Source organism: Borostomias antarcticus (genome assembly GCF_949987555.1).
Source record: "Borostomias antarcticus genome assembly, chromosome: 1".
Taxonomy (NCBI): domain Eukaryota; kingdom Metazoa; phylum Chordata; class Actinopteri; order Stomiiformes; family Stomiidae; genus Borostomias; species Borostomias antarcticus.
The window spans coordinates 24,467,596-24,489,617 of record NC_140234.1 but is presented as its reverse complement, the minus strand read 5'-3'; the positions used below and the strand labels follow the sequence as shown (position 1 = coordinate 24,489,617).

Sequence of the window (22,022 nt, the reverse complement as noted above, 5' to 3'; positions counted from 1 at the left end):
TTGAAAAAACAATTACATATTAAAAAAAAAAAAAAAATCAGGTGCATATGTCCATATGTTTCTGGTTATATAAGGTTAAAATACATATTTTGCCAATAACTAACGTAATTGAACAACATATTTCATATAACGCGATATATAGTGGAAAATACTGTGATATTGATATTGACAGTTCACACTGAAAAACCTACTATTTTTTGGTGCCGGTTCGGGACCAACTTTTGGGTTCCCGAACTCATTTATTTTTGGTTGAAATGCTCGGAACTAGGTTTTAATTAGGTTTAGTGAAACGGCACCGAACCGGTTCCCTATTGGTGGAAAAGGGCTATGAGTGAATCATCCCATCCCTAGTTTCATGCTCAGGGGGAGGAACAGAGGAACATGGGACGACCCCAGACCCCAGCGCTTAATGGATGGTACTCAACTTCAGAGAACAAGGTTCGCAGGTCTGTGATAATGTAGAAAAACAACTATTTTATACTTGGGAAGTTACACATTCATTTCGGGATGGCTTAGATTGTATTTTGGGAAGATGGTGTAAAAAGTTAGTTAAGAGCCCTGGTGTGTGTGTGTCTGACCTTTCGCTTGGCCTCTTCAAACAGACTCATCAGACTCTCCTTGGCAGTCAGGATGGGGTTGGAGGCCGCCAGGCTGCGCATGTAGTAATACACCGCATCCAACTTCCTCTTCTGAGAAACAGACAGGCATGGGACACAGAGGGGCGGGTAAGGGCCGTGTGAAGTTAAGCACAAGATCATTTAAATCCTGCTTTTACTGACCCCCACTGGCATGGCATGTGTGAAAAGTTAAGTCACTTAAACACAAAACTGTACCAAGTGAACTGTGCCACTGAATAGATCGATACACCAGACCTCCGATAAGACAAGCTTCTGACTTTATCGACAAGTCACTCTTCCCTCTCTCTCAGTCTCCCTCCCTCCCTCCCTCCCCCTCTCTCTCCCTCACCGTGTAGACAGCCAGCAGGGCAAGCTGATTGTAGGGCCGTCCGTTCTTGGGGGCGATCTGCTGGGCTTTCAGGTACCAACTGAAAGAGAGGGTGAGTGGCAGACATTGGAATCATCATGGAGCAAAGTTTGTGACATCATCAACATCAACAATAGCAGCAGACATTGAAATCTCAGAGGGAAACTTGACAACAGCCATGGTTTGACACGCTAATGGGCGCTGTGGTACTAAATTTAGAATTATTCTGTCAGTGTCCATTCAACATTTACCCCCCTGCCCTGTTTTTCCCTAAATATCTGTACTACACATCTACATTTTTATAACAAACTATGGCATAAAAAAGGAATTAATGGTTAGAGAGTTTTTTTTTTTTTTTAAGCTCAAGCGCCGGGCTATAAGCGCAAAAAGCAACGCCTTGGAACGCTGGTACCCAATGGTACTCAGGTGTGAAAGGCCCCGCCTCTCTGCTCTATATAATGCCTATTAGCATTGAGACAATGAATGCAACAGAAAATAAATTGAGTCATTTGGAGGCGGTATTCTATACTGAGCAGTGTACCAAACGGCAGGCCGATGAGGCATTGGCAACTGTGGAGAGTCTTATGGGGGGGGGGGGGGGGTCAAACATAGAAATGGATTCAGAGTCAGAGACTGAGCCTGACTATGACCTAGTGAGCCTACAGCAAACGTCCCCGATATGAGCAAATGTTCTCACAGTAAAACCAAGGAGAACTGTGTAACCTGCCAGAGATACATTTGTGGGAATTGCTGAAAGAACACTCTGAAGCTGTGTGTTGACTGTTTAAAGACACACTGATGGAGACATAGGCCCCCATTTACTAAGCGATCGTACGACAGAGAACTGGGCTTATGGGCACTTCTATGCCAAGTTCGGCATTCATCAATTTGGACGTGAGTGAAGACTGCAACCAAATCTCACGCCAAGTCTCAGCTCGTGTAGTTTGAGAATAGTCATGAGACTGATTCTGACTGGCATCGCAGCCACATAGGCCTATTCATCACTTCAAAATATTTAGCCTACCCTATGACAAAAGCGATCACTGCGCAATCTACATGTGGTCTGCTTATGTAAACAAACTACGAAAAGAATGACCGGAGACGAGCGAGGTTCATCAATGGAGGGAACTTCCAGAGAACAGCATGCGCGTTCACTAACACAACTGTTGAGCAACTGCTAAAAGACAACACGGATATAAACACACTCACAGGGGAAGTAAATGAAATAATCATGAAGTATACAGAGGAGAATGTAGCTTAACAGACCATCAAAACCTTCCCAAACCAGAAACCCTGGATTAACAATAAGACACGCGCGGCCCTAAAAAAGTGCATCTCTGCCTATAAACTAGGACTAGAGACTGGCAACATGGACGAATATATTTTTTTGTTGTAAATTTGTAATTAGGGGCCAGGCAGCGTAGCTGCCGGAACCCTATTGTATTTGCCTATATTATTATTATTATTATTATTATTATTCTCCATCTTCCACTGAAGTCTGACTTCCCGTGGACAAGAAATTGCACATAGCTCCAGTACTATACCCAAAGTCCTCAACCTGCATTGTAGGTCAATAAAGCTGAAGGTGGCGCTACAGCAGGGGTGGCCAACCAGTCAGAGACTAAGAGCCACAAAAATGACTGTGGTACCACCCAGAGCCACACCATATATACCAGAGTTTCTCAACCTTTTTTTCAGTCACCGCACCCTTCATAAGTACTTAAAATCCCAAGGCACCCCAGTCTAAAATAAGAAGAAAAACATTATTGTTGGGTTAGGCTGGACTGGGCTGGGTTAGGCTGGGCTGGACTGGGTTAGACTGGACTGGGCTGGGTTAGGCTGAACTGGGCTGGGTTAGGCTGGGCTGGACTGGACTGGGCTGGGTTAGGCTGGGCTGGACTGGGTTAGGCTGGGCTGGGTTGGGCTGGACTGGACTGGGCTCGAGATTTGAGGCTTTGAAATGTCCCAATGATGTCTGGCATATCAGACAGAATGGCTTACCATTACGTTCTATGAAGAAAAAATTACTCTTCCCACTCGGGTAAAAAATGTCCTGTGTTCGTCTTCATATTTTCTTTTAGCTGCGCATTTCTTTCCAGCCATTCTTTGGTTGTGTACAGTAGCCTAGGCTACGTTAGCTTTTGTCGTAAAAGAGAATGACCCACGCAAAGCAAATTATTTTGTTTACAATAGGTGCGTTTACATGACAAATATTTTTCAATCTGGTTGATTTCAAGCTGATTTCAGCTTGAGCGTATACATGGGATACAAAGTAAACTGGTTGGATGTTTACATGCGACAACGAAACAAATGTTTTGAACGCGCACGCAGCCGTGAGTGATTGCGTTACGATGGTTACAAACAGCTGACTACGGAACTGTCGAGCATGCCTTGATTAGTCAAGTCTTGAACATGCGCAAAATGAACGCAGAACGCAGCATCAATCCGTTTCAAGGTAGTATACATGACGGACCAAACGGTTTCGAAAAGGTTTAAACTACCTCCTTGAAAGCGATTGGAATTTCAATCGGGTTGGGGCATTTCAGTCGGATTGAGGTGTTTATATGACATATTTTCAATCGGTTTGGTCTTCCAAACCTATCTGAAACCGATTCAAACTGTCCATGTAAACGCACCTAATAATTTTGTTACCAAGGTGATTTGCTACCTATATGATTGGTTTGAAGTGGTTCTCACGCGACTTCCTCACTAGCGAAACGAATCATGATTTTATGACAAATCTGCAATAAACTAAAATGGGCGGGAAGAAATGCACAGCGAAACTAGAGAGAGAGAAACGTTCTTATGGAATGAATTAATTAATTTTTTTATGAAAGGATGGAAGAGCCGCAAGCCAACTTTTTTGGGGGGGATGGATGGAGGAGCCGCACATTGACGGGCAAAGAGCCGCATGCGGCTCGCGAGCCGCGGGTTGGCCACCCCTGCGCTACAGCAACAGTTTAGCTACAGCTAAAGTTTAACACTTTAAAAAATCATAACAAATCAGCCATAGGTGCCATCACTGTAAAACCACCATGTCAATGTAGTCCCAAGTGAGACAAAACTTTCATACGCTCTGACCTTGCAGGAATTTTGAAGTCTATCACTCGTATTTTTTCATAAACTGTAAAACCTATCAAACCTATATCCTCCCACATTTTTTGTTCAATTGACACAAAAATTGATATACTGTATCTTCAGACTGTCCTTACCAAACGATCCTCACAGATTTTTGAAATATGAAAAATTGAGCCCACAGCACATCAAAAGGTTTTACTGTTAACAGTTCTGTATACAGTTCCTATTAATTCTCGCCAAATCAATGTCTGATCATCCTCATAAAAAGTGACAACATTGGCCACATATCCAAGATGTAGTGTGATTTTTTTCAGAATGTTATCTCAAAATTGTAATTGTTAAAAATATGTTTAATTCTGTCCTCTGAAACCAACACTTCATACAGAGAAATTACCCACAATCCAACGCAAGCTCCACGAATCGGAGACATCGCTGTTGGCAACCCTACCCAACCCCCGCTGAGGATTACAATGACTAAATCGATTGATTGGCAACTGACTGAGTACACAGCTGCTGAAGTTAATGTTCAATTATGAAGAAAAGCAAACAAAACCTGTAAAAATTAAACATATCTCATCCCACATTTTTCAATCAATTAACACCAAACTTGCTACACTGGATCTTCAGACTGTAATTCACAAACTCATTGACCAGATTGTTGAATTATCAAAATCGAGCTTACAATGCATCAAAATGTTTTACAAATGTTTTACGATACGACACGAATGTACAAAATGAACATTGGAATGTCAACTTTCTTGTTGTCTTCCTATTCTCTCGCTTATTGCTCCTAAACTTGTCGGAAATTGCCTGGCTCCGCCTCATCGCTGCATAGCAGCTTTAATTTGGAAATTGAGTATTTGAGTTTATCTGTTGCATAATCTTGGAGCCGGCAACATTTCACTGTAACTGTACACCGTACATTACATGTGACAAATAAAAAGAATCTTGGATCTTGAATATATTTTGTAAAGGCCTCTTCTGTGTGTCATATATACTTAACTTAAAGGGGTATTTTCCAATCATTTGCAAATAACGGGGTATACAGGTTTTTGGTATAAGAGTAATTTCGCTTTCATTTTGAGCCAACACACTATGCAGCCTTACAAGCTGAAAGCAAAATTTATGTTACACCAATCAATCAATGGATTGGTGACAATTACTCGAAATCAAAATTAACAAACGAAAAGCAATGGGTAGACTTCAGTCACTTATTTACATTTTTGACAGTCATCATATCGGTGATGTCATGCTCTGTAGAAGACCTGTATGGACCTGGAGTGGGCGAGTGAGGTAGGCTGATGAGCACCAGTTTCTACAGGCCTACTGCTTGAAATACACAGCTGTAAGATCTAATTTGAGATTTGTTACTTTGTAATTTGTCACAATAATACATTTTTCTGTAAAATAAAGTTTTGTTAATATTATTATAATCCTCAAATTGACAGCAATGTGGTGGTTTTTGGACAGACTACAATTAAACAAGGAAGCTGCCCAGCTCGTATGCTGTCTGATGAGTTTACATGTGTGAACTACCCCTTAAAATAAAATTGCAAAATGCAAGATGGTTTTCTGGGATCTTTCCATGGAGAGTGAGATGTTTTGAGTGTCAGAAAAATTTCTCGTTTTGGCCGTATTTCGTATCTCCATGCCGTAAACTACAGCGGTAAGGCCAGAATATGTAGGGGCGTGATATTTAAATGATGATTGTTTTCATCCGCACCGCCCGAACATTTGTAACATGGAATTGGCAGCATACGAATGTTTGATAGATCACACATGGACGCTGTCGTACCATCATTTCTTTTGATAAATGAGGGCCATGGAGAGATATGACTCGTCTTGAGATATGACTCCAACACTTGAGGCCAGAGAGTAAAGAACAGCCATGGGACTGTACACAGAAAAACAGCACTAACTAATGACTTGGCAATAATCTGTACGGATTTCTCGATTGTAGATTGTTTCAAGAATACAATGTCAGACATATTAATTAATTAGATTTCATTATACAGTAGTATTTTTACTATTTTGTTTGCCCAAATAAAAGTTGTGAAATGTATTACACTGTAATATACATAAGATCAAGTAACCCAAGTTAGCAGGGCTCTAAGGTGCAACCATTTTACTCGCATTCGTGACTAAAAATAGTTTTGTGGGATCAGAAAAAATCATTTAGGAGCACACTGTGCAACTATTTCACTCGCATTTTTTGCCTAAAATAAATCCATGCAAATTGGATCAAACTAGTCAAAGTTTCGCACACCCGTATACAAAACTACAAGTCCCACAACTTTTTTATTATTTTATTACAAGTCCCATGACTGCAACCTGCAACTGGCAGAACTCTTGTGATGACGCGTGATGACAGCTCAGCTGCCCTCACTCAAAAACGACGCAGAATGCTCCTGCCAGTAACGTTAACAAAATGAAGAAAATGAAGCCAATTCAATCGTATTTTGCCAGGCAAAGTGGAACCAAGGAGAGAGAGGAATTCGGTGAGGCCCGGGGGGAGTCGAATCAATTGTCACTCAAAAATCTTTGTTTACACAAAGTTCTATTGATTCTATTAGATTCAACATTGCACCGTAGCCTACCAGTAACTTGGATCCACATCAAAGCGCAATGAAATGCCGTTGACATCGTAATACGCGTTTTCCTGATATGCGTGTCATAACGATCCAATGACATGTTCCTTTGCATCTACATAAAACAATTTTTGAATGATTATTTGCGAAGATATTGGGCTTTCTTCCCACGTTTTTTCACGGCACCAGCAGCTATGTTTCATATCCCTGCCTAAGTTCGCAAAGCATTGTGGGAATTTTCATCTACCCCTCGGTTTCAAGTCAGCATCTGAAAACGTTTTTGAGGACTGTTTGAACGTCCACTAGCCCTCAATATGCCTCCTAGCCCTAGAAGCTAAAAGGAATAGGACACACTACCCTACGTGTGAACGCACAAAATGTAAGAGTAGGGCCAAGGGCTAGGGCTAAGGGGGGTATTGGGATTGGGCCATAGTTTTCATTAGGACCAATGAACATGATGAAGTGTGTGCGAATAGTATAGTCTTCATTAGGACCAATGCACCTGATGAAGTGTGTGGGAATAGTAGGCTATAGTCTTCATTAGGACCAATGCACATGATGAAGTGTGTGGGAATAGTAGGCTATAGTCTTCATTAGGACCAATGCACATGATGAAGTGTGTGGGAATAGTATAGTCTTCATTAGGACCAATGCACCTGATGAAGTGTGTGGGAATAGTAGGCTATAGTCTTCATTAGGACCAATGCACATGATGAAGTGTGTGGGAATAGTATAGTCTTCATTTGGACCAATGCACCTGATGAAGTGTGTGGGAATAGTAGGCTATAGTCTTCATTAGGACCAATGCACCTGATGAAGTGTGTGGGAATAGTATAGTCTTCATTAGGACCAATGCACCTGATGAAGTGTGTGGGAATAGTATAGTAGGAGAGGATGAGAGATCCTATGGTGAGCAGGTTATTATTGTTTATTGTTGTTGTTGGCAGTAGGCCTAATGTGTGTGTTGCTAATAAAAATGTGTTATTTCAAATTTTCCGTTGCGCTCCTAAATTTCTTTCTGTGCTCCTAATTTTTTTCATTTAGGAGCACATGTGCTCCTAGTGAAAAATGTTAGCTTAGAGCCCTGGTTAGGCTATGGCTTGTCGGGGAGCGTGTATTATTGAGATGGAGACTGATGGGCCATTAGTAAGAACAATAGATGTGTGTGCGCTACAGTGGCGTGCGAGTGAGTGGGTGGTGATGGGTTAGGGTTAGGTTCACTGCCCTGAGGCGGTGTTGTCATTTGCAGTTTCTCCCTGGGTTCCTTGTTACTCTTCGAGTGCAGCATGGCTGTGAGAGTAGGGCTCTTACTTGCGGGCCTTCCCATAGTTGGCGGAGTCGCTGGCCTGCTCCCGGTACCGGGCAATGTCCCCCTGGCAGATCATACACCGCTGAGCACTGATCAGGGCGTACTTCACCTGGAACACACATTCAATTCACATTCAAACAAACACACATTCAATTCACATTCAAACAAACACATTCAATTCACATTCAAACAAACACACATTCAATTCACATTCAAACAAACACACACGCTTTCATCAAATACACACAGAGATATTGTATCACAGAACTAAGGAACAGACCTAAGAACCTTTTACCTAGAACATGTTTTTATTCAACACATACACACGTAAAACAATTGGGTTCCTACCGTTTTACGCAGTGGGCGCGCTCTAATGGCCAAACCATCCATGTAATCCTCCAGTTTAAACTGGAACACAGTCTGCAACTTCTGCAGCAATGCGTCGAAGAATACTGCCCCCTAGAACACACAATGACTCTGTCAGAGATTAATCTGGTGCCTTAACTGCTACTTGTGAAATTAATAAGGAGCAAATACGGATCTTGTAAATGCCAAAATGAGTGCTTATTTGTGTGTTTGCATGCGCTAGTGTGTGTGTGTGTGTGTGTGTGTGCTTGTAAACCTACCCTTGTGGGGCCCAGATGTCCCCACAAAGATGAGAAACAAATGTCCTAGTGGGGCCATTTTTCTGGGCCCCATAAGGATAAGGGTTCATTTTGGGGTAAAAGGTTAGGGTTTAGGGCTTGGGTTCTAATTATGGGTAGGGTTAGGGTGGGCTTGGGTTACAATTATGGGTAGGGTTAGGGTTGTTTAGGGACCCCACGCTAAATTGTGTGTGCGTGTTTGTGAGAGAGAGTTAGTGTACGTGTAAGTTAGTGTACACAGACAGCTATGGACCCCCCGGCCGTGTAGGGGTTCTGTTACCACTCCGGTAGTCCGCTTGGAGGACGGGCAGCTGGTGCTCTCAGAGCGTAGAGGGCGTGCAGATGAGTCACAAAAAATGGGAGTCTACACGTACACCCTGTGTAATTGACATCACGCGGTAGCAGACTAAGTCACGTACTCGCGGAGGCAGGAAGTATAAGCAGGGCTTCAGAGAGTGTGTGTGTGTACCTCGTCCAGCAGAGTGAGCAGCATGGTCCGGATGCGTGGGCCGGGGTCGGGGGCGGGGTCTTTGAGCAGCTGGCGGAACCGCTCTATAACCTGGTAGAACACGTTCTTCCACAGCGCCTGGTCCAGGTTCTGAGAGTCAGAGAACTCGATGTCGGTCAGAATGACTCTCTCGTATAGCGTCAGCAGGTCGGCTCTGGAACACACATGCACGCCTAAAGTCATCATTTAGTCATACTATGCTGCTACAGCTGCTGTATACCTGGTGGTTATGAAAAAATCGATTCTGAATCGATTCTGAACCAAATGATTCTGAATCGATTCATGAATCCCAAAATCGATCTTTTATTTAATGAATGAATGAAGGAATGAATAGTTCATTCATTCATTCAATGATTCATTCATTTTTGGAAATAAGTATCGATACCCAGCCGTAGTATTGATGTGTTGCATAAATTGGCAGTCATGTAATTAAGGTTACAGCTTAAAAAAAACCAACAGGTTTTACTAACCGAATCGATATTGAATCGAATTGTGATAATCGATTCTGAGCCTTGTGAATCGGAATCGAATCGATTCTTGAAATTCGAATCGATACTCAGCCCTAGTTATGAGAACAGCAACAACGGTATGATGGAGGAGGGTATATAACCCCACATCCCTCCCCTGCATCTAGATACAGAGGCTTCCCTCTTGATTTTTTATATTTTGGACTGTTCCAGTTTTGTAGATGGTAGGGCTGTCCTGAATACCATTTTACAGGCTTTGAGTATGAGCGAATGGCGAATAGTATTCGTTCTCAACCCCTAGGTGGCAGCATTGCATAGTCTATATCAGGGGTGTCAAACTCAAATACACAGTGGGCCAAAATTTAAAACTTGAACAAAGTCGCGGGCCAACATTGAACAAATGAAAATGTTAATATGGACCCAAACAAGTTTTGCTTTAACATTGAATATGGTTATATATATTGTATATACCATACAATATATAACTTAATAGTGCAGACATGCAAAATCAAATACTGGCGGGCCAGCTCTAGTAGTCATTTGGTATTGCCTAGCGGGCCAAATATAATTACACTGCGGGCCAAATTTGGCCCACGGGCCAGTTTGACACCCCTGGTCTATATCTACCATCATGCGTCAGATTCCCTTGTAGTTCAACTTTTTCCTCCTGCTACTTGTAGATTGTTGCTAGATTGTTAAGCTCGCTAGCTGAGTTTTTGTTTATGATTTAACCATGTGTGGGTTTATTTTATCATGGCTTGTGACGGTGTCAGTTTGCTCAAGTTTATGTTTCAATTTCACGTTCTGACAAGTAGGCTTCATTTTCACGTTCATAAACTCTTGAAAACCACTTCCAATGCGGTTTTATAAAAATCTATTTTGCACCACAATAAACTAGAGGCTGATAGTCGCGTACTAAAATCAATCAAAACTCGAAATGGCTTAAAACACATTTTGCGCTGTTTGCTACGTACTAAACGTAGGCTACGTCATCCTAGTCCAGCTTTGCTCACTCCAACTCTCGCCCCACCAAAGTGCTTGTGTCGCGTTTACAAAGGAAAATTATAAAACGGTTAGTTCTGGTTCTTGATTCCGATTGGCTGGAAGCCGTGTTAAAATACTTTGTAACACACACCTGGGACCGCATATCATTCCATTTTCAGTATTAATGCGCCTCCCATTTGATCCAATGCATTGTAGTTGTTGTTGTTGCTTGGCAACCCATTTGTTAGGGGAACTATTTTGCTCGGCGGAATTGAGGGAATGATGCTTCGTTTTGAATAAATGTTCATATTTTACATTGCTGTGTGTCTATTTTACACTAATAGCTGTAGTAACCGTTGTATAAAAGCAATAAACCACTCGAGGCCGTGTGTTATAGTGATTTTATAACAGCTAGTGATTTTATAACAACGGCCCCTAGCTGTTATAAAATCACTATAACACACGGCCTCTCGTGGTTTATTGCTTAAATAATAAATGCTTGCTAAGTAGCAAGCTAGTCTCTGGGTTAGGTTAGTTTAAGAAGCATTTTAGCCTCCGTCTCACCTCCGTTCCGCTGCTGCCCCACACACGTGCATGCGTGTGTTTGTGTGTGTGTGTATGTGTATGTGTGTGTGTGTGTGTGTGTGTGTGTGTGTGTGCTTGTGTGGCAGCCGCTGCACAGGAGCAGAGGAGACAGAGGTGAAAATGTTTCTTATATTGAGAGCCCTAACCAAGCTCCCTCACCTGAGCTGGGCCATGCGGTCCAGTCCGTCGGAGCTCAGTCTGTCTCTGGACAGGAGGTTGCTGAGCTGGAGCTCCTGTGTGTCTGCAGCCCTGAGCAGCCTCCCCAGCTCCCCCCTGGCCTGCTGCTCCGCCTCCTCTGGGGTCAGCTCCCTTCCCACGGGGGGATAGCCCTGCCCCCTGTAACCCCCGTAGAACTGGCCCATGCCCGGGGATGGGAACATGCCATTGGAGGGGAGGTTCTGGTAGGGGGAAATGGGATAGGGGTACGTGTAGTGAGGGTTTGGGGCCACGTTGGCATTGGGGTTGTTGTTGGGCATGGGGTAGCAGTAAGGGTTGTCCGAATTCTGGAACTTGTAGTAGGCCATGGCGGCGGCCTGGTGCTGCTGCGTCTGGAGGTTGTCCCCCTGGTGCACCGGAGGACTGCCCGCAGCCTCGTCGTCCGTGTCCAGGAAGTGAAGGGGGCCGTATCCGCCGCCTGTCTGCAGGTACATGGGCTGCTGGCGGCCAGAGTGCTGGGAGGGCTGACTGCGGGCCAGTGCCGGTTTCTGGTCTGGGTTGTTGGGGTCCCACAGTCTCCTGGTTCCTCCTCCTCTTCCTCCCCTGCCCCTCCCCAGGCCCGCCCCTCCTCCTCTGATTCCCCCGAACAGCAGCCTGGGACCGGCCTCCGGGGAGTTGGAGAGGCTGGTGTGAGCGGGGAGGATGAGGATGCCCCTTCCTTTGCCACAGGGATCGGAGCCCTGCCTGCGACGCTGCGGGTCTTCAGCCTGTCCTGAGGGGGCCTGAGAGGCGCCTGACTGTTTCTCCAGAGACACTCGGAGTATGCCTCCTCTACCCCCTCCACCTCCTCTCTGTCCCCTCGCCCTGTTCTCAGCCTGCCTCCTTCTCTCTGGACTCCACTCTTCCTCTCCATCGCTCCCCCTCCTCCTGTCATCCGCCCTGTCGCCAAGCTCACTCCCCTCCAGGGAGTCAGTGGATGACATCTCTCTGGTGGTCCTCCTCCTGGTCTGCAGCTGTCCTCCTCTTCTTGCGCCTCCGTCCCCTCCCACCCCGCCCCTATTCCTGCCCCCCAGCCCCAGGCGGTCCCGTCGGACCCGGTCCTCTTCCAGACCCGGCCTAGGCCCGTCCAGACTGGTGCCGCTGCTGGCTGAGCTGGTGCTGTAGGTGCGGTTCCGAGGGCGGCGGATCTCAGATTTGGAGTAGCGCTTGGAGGACGTGGTCATGGTGTTCGAGTTGGCTTTGCTCCCCTCCACTGCCCGTTCTCTCGTTCTGTTTCTGTCTCTCTCTGCCTCCCTCTCTCCGTCTCTGGCCTGGTTCCCTCTCTGGCTCTGTCTGTCTCGATGCTTCTCTCGACCCTTAGGTGGGTTGGTATCTCCAGACCTGCTCCTCTCCATATCCCTGTCCCCCTCTGAGGCTTTCCTGTCTCTCTCTTTCTCCCTGTCCCCCTCTGAGGCTTTCCTGTCTGTCTCTTTCTCCCTGTCCCCCTCTGAGGCTTTCCTGTCTCTCTCTTTCTCCCTGTCCCCCTCTGAGGCTTTCCTGTCTGTCTCTTTCTCCCTGTCCCCCTCTGAGGCTTTCCTGTCTGTCTCTTTCTCCCTGTCCCCCTCTGAGGCTTTCCTGTCTCTCTCTTTCCTGTCTCTCTCTTTCTCCGTCATCCCTCTCTCGGACTTCTCTCCGCCACCCCCTCCTCCTTCTGCTCTTCCTCTCCTGGTGTCCTGATTCCCTTCCTTCTCTCCTCCTCTTTTCCTCCGGTTTCCTCTCTCTCTCTTCTTTTCCTCTGGATTTTCTCCTCCCTCCTTTACTCCTCCACATCCTCCCCCAGGTCTACTTCTCCTCCCCGGCTCACCACTAACCTTTCTCCTCCTGCCTCCTCCTTCCTCGTTTCCTCCTTCCCCTCCTCTCTTCCCCCCATCTTCTTTAACACTGAGTCTGTCCACTCGGTTGGTAAGGTTCTCCACTACAGTACTCAAAACTTCTGCTGTTTTTTCTGCCTCTCTCTTTCCTGGCTTCCTACTTGTCTCTTCACCTCTAACAATTGTCTTTTTCTCCTCCTTTGCTTTCTCCTCTCTCCCTTTTCCTCCCTCCTTTCCTGGAGCAGAGTCTTTCCTCCCCTCTCTCTCTCCTCCCTCTCTCCGTGGGGCTGGGTCTCTCTTTCCCTCTCTCTCTCCTGCCTCCCTCTGTGTAGTCGCTTCTCTCCTGGTGCCCTCCCTAGCAGGAGCAGGGGGAGGTTTGTCCTGCTCCCTGCCTTCTCCGGCTTCTTTCCCCTGGGTGCTTCTCCGGCTCCCGGGCTGGTAGATCTCACGGTCGGGCTTCCGGGTCTTCCGGGCAGGTTTGGGAGAAGTGGAGGTAGCCCCAACAGGCTCTGGGTGGTGTCTGTTGTTCCAGTTCTGCTCCTTTCCTCTCCTGCCGGTGGGGGCCGGGGGCTGGCTACTGGAGGTGGAGGACCCACTCCTGTTGCAGTTGCCTACAACCTTTGTTTCAGATGCTTGAACTTGAACTCTTGGAGGATCCCCACAGTTCGATCCCATGCCACTACCTCTTCCTCTGTCTCCATCTTCCTTCCCCATCCCTCCATCAGTGCATCCTCGTCTCACTGCGGCTGGCTCAGAGGCTACTTCATGTTCACCTTGAAATAACCTCACAGGTTCTTCAGAGTCAGAGGCCAGGATCATGGAGTCTCCCTGGCAACCAGGTGTAGCATCTCCCTCCTCGCTGTCATGACGACGGCGTCCATGTCCCACCCCTGGCTGGTAGCGTCGCAGGTCAGGGTGCTTGTTGTCGTGGTGACCATGCCCCTCCAACTCTCGCTGCTCTGCTGGACAGAGGAAAACACAACAGGAATTAGAGGACATCCCTGTCTAAATGGGTTACATGTTAACAATACTACCAATAGTTTCCCATCTGCCATAATCATAGGTTTGGCACTGCATCAGGTATAAATTAAACTTTTATATCTAGATTGACATGAAGCTAACAGCATTTTGATATGTCAACCATTAAGTGTTTTGGGGCGTTGACAGAAGTTGTGGTCGAGCACAGGCTCAGATGACACAACACTGACTCTCTCTCTCACTCACAGTTTACAAATCCTATTTTAGAGACTGACTCATGAGTCTAATAAGCATGTAGCGTATGTATTCCTTGTTAAGATAGCCTAAAGTTAGTTGTCTAACGTTAGCTCGCTAGAGAAGGACACTGCACTGGGTCACCCTTTTATTTCGTTTGCCGATAACCTCGCAGTTCTGGTTAGCTGACGTATCTTAACTGAATAGCCTTCAGTTCACTTACTGCAAATCACGAGTTACACCAGCTGTCACTGTTAACCAGCTAACTAACGCTAGCTAAACTAGCGTATTAACTGGTGGGTAACGATACAGGCACCTAGCACTAAGTAGGTAGCTGCTATCTAGCCAAACGTTCGGCGTCTTTCATCGAAGAACCAACGGATGATAAATGACTCGAACCCCATGTTAAGAGCAGTGGCAGCGGAGAGAAAGTTGTTCTGAGGGCGCGTTTGAAAACAAACGGCGCGGAACCACATGAGCATAGCCAGCTAGCCAACTAGCTAGGTAGCTAGCGTTACCATTAGCAACAAAGCCACTTTTCGTGGTAGATCGAGTCTGAATCTTATCGTACCAAACCTTGCGTATGTTTGCACGCGGTCGTATTCATGTGGCACTGTTTCTTACCCGCGTGACAGTCACTAAGGTCGGCTAAATTCGACGCCTCGGCTCGAAGTTCAGCAGCTGAAATTCGTACTCTGTCTAGTTCGTCCGCCATCTTCATCTACAAGCGAATCAACACAAACACACGGTGGCTCCGCAGGACCAAACATTGCGCGGAGTGGGATGTATCTGCAGAGCGGTGTCTACAGCTCGATGTGGGGTCTACAGGTTGGTGTGGGGTCTACAGCTCAATGTATTAATAGAAAATATTAATGGACAGTCCTAGGCTTTAGGATCCACCAGTTGTCATCAGCGAATGATAAGACCATACAGGCCAGCAGAGAGGGGCAGGAGCTGTCTGTGCTGGGACGTTATCTAGCTCTATGCTGTATGAGTCCGCTTATTGATTACAAACATTTAAACTGCTATTTACCCTATTGAGGAGTAGGCTAGGTACCGGCACATTTTGGTCCAATTCAAACACTGGTTAAACACTAGCCTACATTATTTTGTAATTGGCTCGCTGAAGAAAACATCCCTTCACGCGCAAAGTCTGGATATATTCTGTCAAATAATGCACCACTTCTCTCAGTTGTTGCAATTACAAATGCTTTGGTATTCAAATGTTTATTTCTTTTGTTTGCATTGGAACAACACAAAAGAGCAGAGAAAAAAAGCCAAATCTGATATTATTATATACACAATTCCAAGAAGAAGAAAAAAAATGGGCCTGACCAAATTATTGGCACCCTCACCTTAATATTTGGTAGCACATACTTTGGAAAAAATAACTGAAATCAATCGCTTCCTGTAACCATCAATGAGCTTCTTACACCTCTCTACTGGAATTTTGGGCCACTCTGCTTTTGCCAACTACTCCAGGTCTCTCAGTTTTGAAGGGTGCCTTCTCCCAACTGCTGTTTTGAGATCTCTCCACAGGTGCTCTATGGGATTTAGATCTGGACTCATTGCTGGCCACTTAAGAACTCTCCAGCGCTTTGTCTTAAGCCATGCTTTTTGAAGTATGCTTTGGGTCATTGTCCTGCTGGAAGACCATGACCTCTGACGGAGACCCAGCTTTCTGACACTGGGCCCTACATTGTGCTCCAAAATTCTTTGGTAGTCTTCAGATTTCATGATGCCATGCAAACAGTCGAGGCATCCGGTGCCAGAAGCAGTAAAGCAACCCCAAAACATCTGTGAAGCTCCACCATGTTTGACTGTAGGGACCGTGTTCTTTTCTTTGAAAGCCTCATTTCGTTTTCTGTACGCAGTACAATGATGTGCTTTACCAAAAAGCTGTAATTTGGTCTCATCTGTCCACACCCAGATAACAAGTGGATCTGGGCCATATACAGGCCAGATCTGGCCCTTGTGGCTTAGTTCCGGCCCATATATGGCCCAGAATCATTACACATCTGCTTGCTATCTGGGCAGGACATTCTCCCAGAAGGATTTCGGCTTCCTCAGATAAGTTTTGGCAAACTCCAGTCTGGCTTTTTTATGTCTCCGTGTCAGCAGTGGGGTCCTCCTGGGTCTCCTACCATAGCGACCTATTTCATTCAGATGGCGACGGTAGTGCAATCTGACACTGTTGTACCCTGTGTCTGCAGCTCAGCTTGAATTTGTCTTGAAGTTGATCGAGGTTCTTTGGTGAGTTTAATTACAAATGAAAGGAGCACCACATGCTTGAAATACTATTATTATGAAAAGGTGCCAATAATTTGGTCCGGCCCTTTTTTTTTTCTTTTTTTTTTTCTTATGTAGCCTATAGAATGATATCAGATTTGGCTTTTTTTCTCTGCTTTTTGTGTTGTTCCAATGCAAACAAAAGAAATAAACATGTGAATACCAAAGCATTTGTAATTGCATACATTTTCTGGGAGGAGTGGTGCATTATTTGACAGAAGTGCAAGGGGTGTCAATATTTTTGGCCATGACTGTATTTGTTAGAATAAATCTTGATAGGGATTTCACAGAGGTTTGAAACCTTCCCATACATAGTCTTCCTCAACGTGATCATAGGTGCTGAGGCTCTGAGTGAGGAACTGCATGCCTAGGTGATGCTATAGTGAATACTTTTGTATGTACTGCTTTATTACTGCCTTGCATGGCTTAATCTTGCAATAACCTGTTTGTTTAAACCAACTAAAGATGTATACTCTTCTCTTTATTCTAGTCATGAGAAGACCCAAGCAGTTCATTGTTTGCCCCATCTGCACAAAGGTGCTGTCGGCGGTGCTAAAACACCTGACAGATGTGCACCACATAAGGAATGAGCAGGAGAGGAAGATCCTGTCAAACCTCGCCAGTGGCCACATTAACATCTGCACAGGTAAATGTCCAGTGTCGTTCTGTAAACACAGTGGGCAGCGACTGGACAGGCACCTGGGGGGCGGTCAACCACTGTGAGTTTGGGCGCAAGAGGCTGGAGGGCTACATTTCCCAGGCGAAGCACCGCAAAGCAATAGATCAGTTTGCGGCGCTGAGGGCCTTGGATCTAGAGGTGCAGATGGTCAGCACACTGGACCTGGCTGCAGAGGCCGTGGCAGACACCGTTCCTCCGCACCCCGACATAAGGGGGTGCCAGCATCCAGCATGCTCCAAGGAGAAGAGCACCATGGCCTATAAAGTTGCCCGGCTTGAGAGGGAGCTAGGCCACCTGAGAAGGCGCTACCGCCACCAACTAAGGAGGCGCAACCTGGTGAGTGAGAGCAGAAGGGGATAATGTTTAACATGGTACTGTAACAAGTGCAGAAATAATAATTGCTTTACCTTTGTCTTCCTATTTCTATTATTCTTTGTACTTCCTACAGCCGGCGGCACTTCGGCGCCCCTGCACCGAGCTGGGGGACGCAGGGGTCGGGAGGAGGAGGCAGAGCAGGATCCAGAGGTGGAGGAGGAGCAGGCAGCAGATCCCCAAGCCACAGAGGAGGGAGAGGAGGTGGGTGTGGAGGAGGAGGCAGAGCCGGCTGGACCGCTGGCTCTGGAGGTGGAGGAGGCGGAGGAGCAGGGTCGCTTTGGATGATAGCTTCTGCTAAGTGACAAATAATAGTGTAATATAATGGGTCCCCAGGCCACACAGGAGGCTGAGGAGGGAGAGGAGGTGGCTGCGGAGCAGGAGGAAAACTGGGGAGGCCTCAAGCTGTGGAGATGGAGTTGGATAACTAAATTCCATTTACTCCGAAATTAATAGATAGAGATTCCACATTTTCCACATTTCTCAACTTGCACATGTCCTTCACTATTATCAACTGTAATGTTAATAATGTTCATAATGTTAATAATGTTAATAATAATATATAACCTAGCCTTCAACGACAAGCTGCCTGCCTGTGGGCCTGGTGGTCTCAGGGCTATAGAGACCGCGTGTCCTTTTACTCTTGGCATGCTGTCAATGAAAGAAAATGCATTGTAAATAAACATGGTTTTAGGCTATTGTGTTTATGTATATACTTATGTATGTGTTTATAAGGTAACGTCATTGTAAATGAAAGTAGCCTAGCCTAGCTAATAATCCAAGACGAACCAGGGGGTTTGACAAAAGTTACGAGGAAAAATAATTTGTCTTGACTGCATTTAAGATTTATCTTTCACCTTAAAACTGCATACAAAGTTGGCCAATAGCATTAGAAAGATCTCTTCGAGAGCTTTCATTTCACCTGTTCATTCTGCCCAAATGTCACTCGTGCACCCCTCTGGTTCTAAGCCATCACAATGCGACTTCTGTCCGTCTACGGGATGAGACTTTTATCCCGCCACGGTCTCCTGTCATTTCTCCCTGGCTTGCAAGCACGACTTGCTCGGACGAAACTTGAAACCTATGCTATCATGTAGCCAGTAGATGTGCTAAGAAAATTGCAAATGTTTGCAAACTAAAACAAGTGAACACAATTTTACAATTGAAAAATGCGTATGAGACCATTATTTTACTTATGGGGCAAAAGTGGTTTCCATCGATATCTCTGTAGTGGCAGACTGGGGTGGTGGTCCCAATATTCAAAAAAGGGGACCAGAGGGTATGTGTCAATTATAGAGGCATCATATAGAGGCACTCCAAGGTGCTGGAAAGGAGGGTCCGGCCAATAGTCGAACCTCAGATCGAAGAGGAACAATGCGGATTTCGTCCTGGTCGTGGAACCACCAACCAGCTCTTCACTCTCGCAAGGATCTTAGAGGGGGCTTGGGAGTTTGCCCAACCTGTCTACATGTGTTTTGTGGACTTGGAGAAGGCTTACAACCGGGTCCCTCGACAGGTCTTGTGTAGGGTTATGCGGGAGTATGGGGTGAGGGGGTCCCTACTTAGGGCCATCCAATGCCTGTACACCCAGAGCGAGAGCTGTGTTCGTGTCCTCGGCAGTAAGTCGTCTTCCTTTCCGGTGGGGGTTGGCCTCCACCAGGGCTGCGCTTTGTCACCAATCCTGTTTGTGATTTTCATGGACAGGATATCGAGGCGTAGCCGTGCGGAGGTGGGTTTGCAGTTCGGTGAGCTGGGGATCGCGTCGCTGCTATTTGCAGATGATGTGATCCTGATGGCATCATCTGCCTGCGACCTCCAGCACTCTCTGGATGGGTTCGCAACTGAGTGTGAAGCGGCTGGATGAGGATCAGCACTTCTAAGTCTGAGGCCATGGTTCTCAGCAGGAAACCGGTGGTCTGTCCGCTCCGAGTAGGAAATGAGTCCTTACCCCAAGTGAAGGAGTTCAAGTATCTGGGGGTCTTGTTCACGAGTGAGGGAACCATGGAGAGGGAGTTTGGCCGGAGAATCGGAGCAGCTGGTGCGGTTCTGCAGTCGCTTTACCGCACTGTTGTGATGAAAAGAGAGCTGAGCCAAAAGGCAAAGCTCTCGATCTACCGGTCTATCTTCGTCCCCACCCTCACCTATGGTCATGAAGGATGGGTCATGACCGAAAGAACGAGATCACGGATACAAGCGGCCGAAATGAGTTTTCTCCGGAGGGTGGCTGGGGTCTTCCTGAGAGATCGGGTGAGAAGTTCAGTCATCCGGGAGAGACTCGGAGTAGAGCCGCTGCTCCTTTGCGTCGAAAGGAGCCAGTTGAGGTGGTTCAGGCATCTAGTGAGGATGCCTCCTGGGCGCCTCCCTAGGGAGGTGTTCCAGGCGCGTCCAGCTGGGAGGAGGCCGCGGGGTAGACCCAGGACTAGGTGGCGGGATTACTGTACATCTCCGCACTGGCCTGGGAGCAGCTAAAGATTCCCCAGGCAGAGCTGGTTGATGCTGCCAGGGAAAGGGATGTCTGGGGCCTCCTGCTGGAACTGCTGTCTCTGCGACCCGACCCCGGATAAGCTGATGAAGATAGAAGATGGATGGAAATAAACGAATAATAATTAAAAAAAAAGTTGTAGTGGTGGTTCGCTGCAGTTTGGCAAGTCCTGCGATAAGGTGTGTTATCCAAGATGGCGGAAGAGATGTGATCGCTTTCTTATCATTACTCATTATTTATTAAGTTTATAAAATAATAGCAGTGCCACAGTGCAAAATATTACAACACTCAACACTGCAACACCTTGGATCCTGATCACAACCTGCCGAATGTCAACTTCATACATCGGCCTCGGTCCTTGACATAATCATGCCGGATTGAGTGAAACAGACAGACAGACACGGCGGTCTCTACCATTTCAGGTAGACTGCACTAAGAACCACTATTTGTCTGGTGTCCACTTGATCAGTAATTGTAAACCTTGGCCACTAGATGTCAGAGTTGATTTGGTGTCAATTCAATTCAATTGCAATTCTTAATTGGCATGACAATGTTGCCAAAACAAACACATCTGCCATAAATGAGAGATTTGGTAGGTCGCTGAGCGGCTGATGTGTGAAGGTAACATTCAGCAGGCCCCAGAGACGGGCTCTCACAGGCAGACAGGGTGACCCAGAGACGGGCTCTCACAGTCAGACAGGGTGACCCAGAGACGGGCTCTCACAGGCAGACAGGGTGACCCAGAGACGGGCTCTCACAGGCAGACAGGGTGACCCAGAGACGGGCTCTCACAGGCAGACAGGGTGACCCAGAGACAGGCTCTCACAGGCAGACAGGATGACCCAGAGACAGGCTCTCACAGTCAGACAGGGTGACCCAGAGACGGGCTCTCACAGGCAGACAGGGTGACCCAGAGAGGGCAGGTTGTTCTCACTCTGCTCACAGGGAGAGATCAGTTTCCTTTTAAATTGTGACCTACATACTGTATAGAAATTCAAGTAGTGTTTTCCCCACAAATCATAAACAATTATAAAGAATTCATATCCCTCACAGAGATTAGATATGTGGCAACCTGCCACAACCTTAAGGACAGCCAATGGAACAATGTTGACTGAAATCTATATTCAACTTACCAATAATACCTCTATCTGTGTTTTTTGATATGCACTCTATAGTCAGCATCTTCCTCAGCTTCTCATCCGTCACAGTGGGCAGGCAGTGACCACATACAGTAAACTAATTATGATATAATTATAATATAAACATACATTATAGACTATACATGTATTTGAGGATATGTAAAAGTCTAAAGTGTTATGAAAACATAAAATGTACATAGTTATTCAGCCCTGTGATCCCCGCTTCTTGGGAACCAGGATGAAGGTGGAAATGGGGCTGACTTGTTTTTAGGTGCTTGTAGAATTTAATGGCTCTTTTTTGGATAACAATTATAAGGGGAAATTGGCCTAATTTTGCTCTGCTCGAATTGGTTAGAGTTTTCCTCCATACTCTGAGTTCCATGATGGGTTTGTACACACACACACACACACACACACACACACACAATGAGTTACGTTGAGTTCCACTGTCTTGTGCTAACCAGATCTCAATTCCCCACAACTTTCCCCCAACCCCCTAAAATGCTTGGGCCCATCTAAGAACACTCTTTACTAAACGTCCTTGTCCATGCTTCTCATCCTTAAACTATCAGCAACTTCAGTATTTTGAAAGGAGAGAGAATGACAGTTAGAAAGGAACTATAAGAAAGATTGAAGAGAGGGATAGAGAAGGGAGGACAGAGAAGAAGAGTCTGTGGAAAGAGGGATAGACTGAGT

At 46.1% G+C, this 22,022-nt stretch overlaps 2 protein-coding genes across 2 annotated transcripts in view; both read right to left on the bottom strand.

The window, feature by feature from the left end:
* Window positions 1-13,047, bottom strand: part of smg6 (SMG6 nonsense mediated mRNA decay factor) — a 32,097-nt gene extending 19,050 nt beyond the window's left edge. The window contains exons 1-6 of the mRNA XM_084444219.1: window positions 11,307-13,047; window positions 9,073-9,265; window positions 8,308-8,418; window positions 7,962-8,068; window positions 967-1,045; window positions 579-689 (exon numbers count right to left, since the gene is read on the bottom strand). Coding sequence (XP_084300345.1) covers window positions 579-689; window positions 967-1,045; window positions 7,962-8,068; window positions 8,308-8,418; window positions 9,073-9,265; window positions 11,307-12,955 — 2,250 coding nt within the window. The 5' untranslated portion in view covers window positions 12,956-13,047. The remainder of the gene's footprint in view (window positions 1-578; window positions 690-966; window positions 1,046-7,961; window positions 8,069-8,307; window positions 8,419-9,072; window positions 9,266-11,306) is intronic.
* A 51-nt stretch (window positions 13,048-13,098) lies between these two features.
* Window positions 13,099-15,080, bottom strand: LOC311320134 (uncharacterized protein; the record flags this gene model as incomplete). Its single annotated transcript, XM_084451811.1, has 3 exons — window positions 13,099-13,104; window positions 13,154-14,112; window positions 14,990-15,080. The coding sequence occupies 3 exons, from the start codon at window positions 15,078-15,080 to the stop codon at window positions 13,099-13,101; spliced, it is 1,056 nt and encodes a 351-aa protein (XP_084307937.1).
* Window positions 15,081-22,022: the final 6,942 nt, after the last annotated feature.